Below are 8,109 nucleotides of genomic sequence, written 5' to 3'. Positions count from 1 at the left end.
ATGATATTTGAAAAATTGATTACAATATAATATTGATAATGAAATGTAATTTTAAAACATGACAAATTGACAATTACCGTAAAGACCCATAATATCATTGATTCAAAGTCAAGACAAACTTGCAATTAGTATAACAAAATGTATTTAGACAGTCGACGTTGAAAAAGAATCTACAACTAACAAATTCAATGAAGAAAATGATAACTTTTATTTCTTGATAAAAGAAAAAGACGAGTTATTTTGGCGAAAAGAAACAAATAATTTTTTGTGTGTTTAATTATAAAAAGTACAGATGATGTGACAACCTTTCAATAATGAACAATTTTGAAAAATTATTGTAAATGATCTATTTAACTAAAGAAAAAAAATGCAAGCACATCCAACATCTAGCTAGATCCTCAGCATCAATAATGAGTCTTCTATATAAGAAACTCACATTCATTCAAAGATTAGAAAAACAACACTTTCGATTTGAAGACAATAATTACATAATTTGTTATTACTTGTTTGTTTGAGTGTGATCCTTCTACATGGCATACCCAAACCCTCATTATCCACCGCAGCCCACCACCTCCGTTCCGATGCCGGCGGTTCCAACCACCGTGATCGGGCCCCAGTTCTGCGCTCCGTACCCCGTGGATCTGGCGGTGGTGAAGAAGGTGATGTCCATCGCCGACGGCAACTTCGTGGTCACCGACGTCAACGGCAACGTGGTCTTCAAAGTCAAGGGCTCTCTCATGACCCTCCGTGACCGCCGCGTCCTCCTCGACGCCGCCGGCCACCCCCTCGTCACCCTCCGCCGCAAGGTTTTTCATTCTTCCTTTCTCCTCGTCTCTCCCACCACTTCACACAGTCGTTTCAATTATTAGGGTAAAGTTTATACTTAGTGAAAGTTAATCACGCATGCTTGAATTAACTAAACACTCCGAGATTAGTTCCCTCTTTTAGATAATCACACACAGTCTTCTTCGATCTAGCCTTTATTATATATTAAAAAATAGTTTATAAAAAGAAACACAGTAACATCTCATTTAATATATCATATAAAGCGAATTTCTAAATATTAAATATGATTCAAAAATTGGAATAAATCCGTGTTATGCTAGTAAGGTGAAATTGTTACGGTAATTTTGAATGTATAGAATGGTTAAATAAAGTTATGAAAATAATTTTATGTTGTTTAAGTGGGTTTATCCAATTATAAAAATTGGTGAAAAATGGTGTTGTTGATGCAGATGATGACAGCACATGATCGGTGGCAAGCTTTCAGAGGGGAAAGCACAGATGACAAAGATCTAATATTTTCTCTGAAGCGATCGTCCCTTATTCAGTTTAAGACGAAATTGGATGTGTTTATGGCTAATAACACAAGAGAAGATATTTGTGACTTTAAGGTCAAAGGTAGCTGGTTTGAACGATCTTGCGTTGTTTATGCTGGTGAATCTAACAACATCGTTGCTCAGGTAAAACTTTTCTCATTAAATATCTAAATCCATATTCTTTTAAACACATTTTTCTCCCTCCACGATATTTCTTTTTTTCTCGAACAAGATATATATGTGTTTCGCATCTCAAGTTTAAAATGACCTATTTTTGTTTTTTTTATAGAAAACTGTTTCTTTAATCTTTATAATTTTTTTTAAACTTGTATCCAAACATTAGAGACTTATCAGTAAACGGAGGTAGATTTTATTAATTAGTTGCATAAATTAATTTATTTCAATACTATTTTAATCATAAGTATTGGTAACTGAAAATGTTTTGTTGGAATGGTATTACAGATGCATAAAAAGCACACAGTTCAGAGTATTTTGATTGGAAAAGATCATTTCATGGTGACGATTTATCCGAACATTGATTATGCGTTCATAGTGGCGTTAATAGTGATTCTTGACGAGATTAACGATGATGCAAGAGAAGAATAGAGAAGTTGGGAAACCGCTTTGTACTTTTTCATTTAGATTTCTTATACGGTGCAGGATCATTAAAACAATGCTTAAATAAGAAGTAATCCTATTGATGTTCGTAATGTATAAGGTCAAATATTTATCCCACCATGATACACTTTTAGATATAAGGATAAAATATCATAAAACTTTAAGTTGCGTAGTTTTTCAAGAATGAAGAGAAGAAAAAGTAAATAAAGATAGCGTCAATCTAAAATATTTAGGTGTCTCAAATAATATTTTTTTTATCTAATGTTAATCTAACGGCTAATAAATATTTGGAGAAAAAACACAATCTCGTTGCTTAAATAATAGAAATAGGTTATATATAATCATACATACCAAAAACAAACTGTTTTGATAACATTAGAGTGTGATTCTTGTTTATCGAAACTGCCTTATATAATAATATATAAGAGAAAGTTAACTTGTTACTGACAAAAAAATCTCAATAAATAAAACGGAAAATAACCATAAAAAAACTTTGACAATTTTTCTAGTAAACTGGTTATTCCATTAAAAGTTCGAAGTCTTTCACGATAATTAATTATTATTAACGATAATCGATTATCATTATTATTTTGAAAACTTTATAACAAACAAAAATAATGGATTATCATTTTTAGTAATTGATTATTATTGACACTTACGAGTTGTTTTTTCAGTTTCTAACTCTACTCGAATCTTGGACTACAAATAGAGGTCTTAACAATTTATTACAGAGTAACTTTTCACTTAAGAATATTAGAGCGGTGTGTTTTAGGGAAACTATGTGTGTTTGTGAAAAGGGAGCTTATGAACTTGGTGCTTGTAGGAGGAAATGTTCTTTTTTAGTGTGTCTAAGTAGTGAAGTTAGGGATGTCAACGGGTCGGTTCGGGCACGGATAGTGCCTATCCACAACTCGACCCGTCGGATAAAGTTGTACCCACACTAGTGCAGTTAAGAGAAACAACAGTGGTTATTTTCGCTTATAAGCCCCGGTTCCGCAACCGAGGCATATACAAGCGAGGTAGAAAGGAGTAGACTTTTTGCCTCGGTTCAGAACTGAGGCAAAAGGTTTCAGATTCTACCTCGGTTCACAGACAACCGAGGTAGTAGAGTGTTTTTAATTTTTTTTTTAATTTTTTTAGATCCAAATCGGATATCCATTTTTCCAAAAACCCTAGCCGCGTTTTCTTCCTTCTCCGCGCCTCCACCAAATCATCTCCGAACCTCCAAGCACGCGAGCTTGTCACGATCTCCTCCATACGCGAAACTAATTTCAACAACCACCGCAAGAACTCATCTTCATCACGCGAAGCCATCGTGCCACCATGGAAATTGCGAGACAGCGCCTTTGAAAGCTTCGTCTTCACAAAAACTTCATTCGTGACCTACAAACAAAAATCACCAAAACTAGAAATCAAGCCCCAAATCGCGAGATCTAGTGCCTAATCGCCACCATGTTGTTGTCGCTGTGTCCTCGTCGTGCCATGAGAAAAGAGTTTCCTTCCGATCTCGCGAAACTCAGCCAAGCCCAACGAGACACTTTGGAGCAGCAGCGAGAGAACCAGAGGCACCAACGCGTGAAGAAAGCGAGCAACGAGGATGGCGCCAGAGCAATGGAGGCTTGTACGAGGAAGAAGAAGACTTCTTGGGTGCGCGAGGAAGAAGAGCTCTTGCAGGAGGAAGAAGAAGATTAAACAGTAGGTTAAAATTTTTAACGAGTTTTGAAGTATAAAAAGCTATACTACCTCGGTTCTTCACTTACCCGAGGCAATAAATGCCTATATGCCTCAGTTAACAAAGCAACTGATGCCTATACACCTCAGAAATAAATAAAAGAAAAATATAAAATGGCATTTTTGAAATTACATTCAACTTATACGCCTCGGTTCGCCATAGAACCGAGGCAGTAAGCAGGATTTGAAAAGCTGTTGAATTTTTCAGGGTTTTAGGCATCGGTTAAAATTGCAACCGAGGTAATACAACTTATATGCCTCGGTTCCCTTTGAACCAAGGCATATAAGTTCGACAGAATTACAAAAATGCCACCGCATTCTGATAGGCTTCGGTTTCTCCTAAACCGAGGCTTTTTGTGCGAGTTTAAATGTTGTTTTTTTACTAGTGCCACTATTCGCGTGACTACCTGTTTAGAAAATACCCGCAAGTATTTTAAAACCTGCGAATACTGCAAAAAATAAAAAAAAAATATTTTATATATTTTTAAAATAAAACTTAAATGAAATTACAAAAAATATACATATAATATAATATAAATTAAATTAAATATAAATTAAATTAAATATAAATTAAAATTTAATTTTAATTAAATTAAACCTAATAAATATAATTTTATTTTATTTTTAATTAAATTTAATTAAAAAATATATAAATTAATTTTTTTTATTAGTTTTTGCAGGTAACGGGTACCCGACCCTTTTAGAAACCGGTATTAAAATACCCGCTACTCGTTACCCACGAGTAGTAAATATCCGCGGATAATAACTACCTGTCGCTGATTTTACCAGCGGATACGTGTGTCCGTGGATTTTTTTGCCATCCCTAGGTGGAGTATACCTACAAAGCATAGTCAAGCTGTTCATCCTTTTGTATGTCAGAAGAAGTTGTCTTTCATTTCTTATCTGTTAAGAGAGGTGGTTTCTAATCTCAATCATTATTTTTATATTGTAAATTGTTACTTATTTTAGTGGAAAACTTAATCCCTCTTTTGCAGAGATTAACAATTGGATTTGGAAAGGTTCTCTATCCTTTCTTCTCTTTATGTATTCTGTTCGAAGAAATTTTTTAAAGGGAAAACGAAAATTTTAATAGAACCAATTCACCCCTCTCCTCTTACTTTTGTGTCCGAACACGCTTTTAAACATTCCGATGCGCAATACCAATTCCTATAACCAAAAGTGATAATTAATTTTTTTTCTATTGTAAGGTTTTCAAAATAGTGATAATCGATTATCATTAGTGATTATCGATTATTGCCTTACCCTAGTCAATTATATCTTTCACTGATAATCGATTATCCTAAGAGATAATCTATTATTGTCGAATTGAAGTGTTTTCTCATTCTAAACATGATTATTTTTCTCTAGTATAAGGTTTTCAAAATAGTGATAATCAATTATCATTAGTGATAATCGATTATTGTCGAACCCTAGTCAATTATATCTTTCGGTGATAATCGATTATCTTGAGAGATAATCGATTATTGCAGAATTGAAGTGTTTTCTCATTTTACACATGATAATCATATATCTCCCATGGTAATCGATTATTGCCGCATGTAAACTATACTAAAGAGCAAGTTATAAGACTCATAATGGTTTGCAAGTGAAAATAAAAGTCTGATATAAATTTTCTACAAAAATGTTTTAACAGTGTATGTAAATAATTCTCCAAGGCTTCAAGGGCATCATCATCAAATTCTCTTCAAAGCATCAATGTTTCTCATTGGCAACAATCTCCTCCTTTTTTATGATGATAAAAAATTTGTTGAAGGCTTGTGATATGTCATGTTCTTGAAGGTCCTATTCTTAATTGATGACTAAGGGGAAAAGAGTAATTAATCACAAATATAGATAAATAACAAGATATCAACATAATCATATATCTCCCCCACAAATATGTACCAGTTATCACAAGATGTCCAGAAGATGTTAATAAAAAACTTTCTCCCATTTTTTTATCATAATAAAAAAATCATCTAATCTTTTATGCTCCCCCTCAATTAGTTAATTCAAAAAGAATTTAGGTCCCTTTAAAAGTACTCCCCCTAAATGTAATATTCCCCTTAAAATTTAAAACAAATTTTTAATTTGTTTTTACATTATAACTTAAGATAATCGATTATCACTCTTGATAATCAATTATTCCCAATTCAAACTTTTGTACTTTGTAGCCAAAATGAATATTTCAAGACCTTCATAATCGATTATTGATAATGCTAAATTATACCATATTTTAAGCATCATTTTAGTGGCAAAATCAACTCCTTTCTTACTTATAACTTACTTAATCCTCTTGTTTTGTCTTGTTTTCTAAATAATTGTGTTTTTGGCTACTTTGATGTACTTTCATCAATAATCCCTTATTTTGTAGCTAAAAATGAGCTTGGAAGACTCTCCAACAATGTCTAAGGCTGAACCAACCACTAGAAGCGAGCAGATCTGCAAAAAAAGTGACAATGATGTAGTGTTGAAAAGTCAGGCCCGGGCCCCCCCTGGCTGAGGGGCGCCCAAGCGCGACTGCACCAGGGCTAGTTTCTGCACAGAAAAGTGACCAGGTGCCAGTTTTGTGTGCTGGTCGCGCCCGGGCGTGAAAAAGGGGCGCCCGGGCGCGACTTTTTGCGAGAAGCTTGCGCCCGGGCGTGAGAAATGGGGCGCCCAGGCGCGACTTTTTCCGAGAGGCTCGCGCCCGGGCGCGACTGAGAGGGCGCCCGGGCGCGACTTTTGCTGATGTGTCAGATCCAGCTTATTTAACCCAGAAACGCGAAGGGGTTTGGGTCTTTGGTCATTTGGAGGCGCGATTTCACGGCTGGAGCTCATGGAGGGCGTGAAGAGCTTGTGGGAACATCTCCTCCTCTTCCTTTGGGTCTCCTTCTTCTTCCATCTTCCATGTTTGTAAGCTTTAGGGTTCTCCATGGAAATGGAGAACCAAACCCATCTTGTTAGGGATTAGTTGTAGCCTTTGAATTGTTGTGTAATTGTTGAAGGATTTGAATATATATATGCCTTTTCTATCAATTGCTAGTATTCTTGTTTCCGATCTTAAAGCTTGCATGTAATGGGAACGTTCATGACTTGATTTTGGGGTTTTATGGATTATGGGAACGTAAGATGAAATCTTGAACTGAAATAGGAGTCCTTGTGGGTCATTGATTCTAGGAATGGAAGATGATTCACATGTTGTCTTAGATCCCAGCTCTTTAATGCGGGTTTTGCTTGTTAGATTGCCAAGGAATTGGGGTTTGATAAGGAAAACCTAGGCTCTTTCACCTAAGGAATTAGGGCTAGAGTGTTTTAGTGGATTGACTTTAGTAAATTGATAGAGAGGAGATGAAATTGGTCATACACAAGAGTGCATTGGTAAAAACTAGCCTTAACAATGTCATTTCATACCATTTCTAGTCTTTTCCATTTCCAAGTGCCTTCAATACCAAAGTCCAACCTTGTAATTATGTATGAATTTACATTTCTGCACTTGTTCTGTATATTGATGTTATGTTATTGAGTCTATATGAGTTGTTAATCGCACAATTCTCTAGTATTACGAGTCTCTTGGGAAAACGATACCCGGTCTTACCGGTTTATTACTTGAACGATTCGGTGCACTTGCCGAAATCGAGCCCAACAAGTTTTTGGACTAACAATTATCACCCCTAATAATTTATTAGGGTTAAATATGTTTTTAGTCCCTAAACTATCAAGCGAATTTGTTTTTAGTCCCTCTTTCAAAGTAAGGTACATTTTAGTCCTCCTCCTTCAAAAAAACCTTAATTTTTGGTCCTCCTGGGAGGATAAAAAATTAACGTTTTTTTAAAATAGAAGGACTAAAATGTACCTTACTTTGAAAGAGGGACTAAAAACAAATTTGCTTGATAGTTTAGGGACTAAAAACATATTTAACCCTAATTTATTATTGCACGTTAATTTCTGAAAACACTATTTTAACTATTTTTGGGTACTTAAGACATGTCTATGATTTATAAATCATTTTAAAGCTATTAAAATTTACCAGGATACTGTAGAGCCTTCTTTTCCTTTTGAAAATTTAACCTGTAAAACAAAAAAATAGAGTTTTGGTCCCCATAATCTCATTTGGGTCCTTTGAAGTTAGAGTCAGATTACTTTATAACAAGAATCCAAGCATATATCCCATTTAGAACACCATAATGTTTTTATTCTAAATTTATTTGAAGTGTGTCCCATTTTCATACAGTAAAAACATGTGACAACAACCAAAATTGATTATACCTCATGGTAGTCAATTATTGCCGCAAGTAAACTATACTAAAGAGCAAGTTACAAGACTCTTAATGATTTATAAGTGAAAGTAAAAGCCTAATACAAAGTTTTCTACAAAAATACTTTAACAATGTATGTGAATAATTCTTCAAGGGTTCAAGTGTATCATCAAAATCTCTTCAAATCATTAATGCTTCTCACT

General features: G+C 34.6%; 1 protein-coding gene across 1 annotated transcript; it reads left to right on the top strand.

The window, feature by feature from the left end:
- Positions 1-382: 382 nt before the first annotated feature.
- On the top strand, positions 383-2,054 carry LOC108328078 (protein LURP-one-related 10). Its single transcript, XM_017561867.2, has 3 exons — positions 383-806; positions 1,236-1,463; positions 1,782-2,054. The coding sequence occupies exons 1-3, from the start codon at positions 531-533 to the stop codon at positions 1,923-1,925; spliced, it is 648 nt and encodes a 215-aa protein (XP_017417356.1). The 5' UTR covers positions 383-530; the 3' UTR covers positions 1,926-2,054.
- The last annotated feature ends 6,055 nt before the right edge of the window (positions 2,055-8,109 follow it).

Source organism: Vigna angularis, chromosome 2, assembly GCF_016808095.1.
Source record: "Vigna angularis cultivar LongXiaoDou No.4 chromosome 2, ASM1680809v1, whole genome shotgun sequence".
Taxonomy (NCBI): domain Eukaryota; kingdom Viridiplantae; phylum Streptophyta; class Magnoliopsida; order Fabales; family Fabaceae; genus Vigna; species Vigna angularis.
This window is presented reverse-complemented; position numbering and strand designations above follow the sequence as displayed.

Excerpts from the sequence above, each read along its gene's own strand:
- LOC108328078 (XM_017561867.2), top strand. The coding sequence starts at position 531 with ATGGCATACCCAAACCCTCATTATCCACCGCAGCCCACCACCTCCGTT. Across the intron at positions 807-1,235 it reads TCGTCACCCTCCGCCGCAAG|ATGATGACAGCACATGATCG; the intron begins GTTTTTCATTCT and ends TTGTTGATGCAG. Across the intron at positions 1,464-1,781 it reads CTAACAACATCGTTGCTCAG|ATGCATAAAAAGCACACAGT; the intron begins GTAAAACTTTTC and ends ATGGTATTACAG.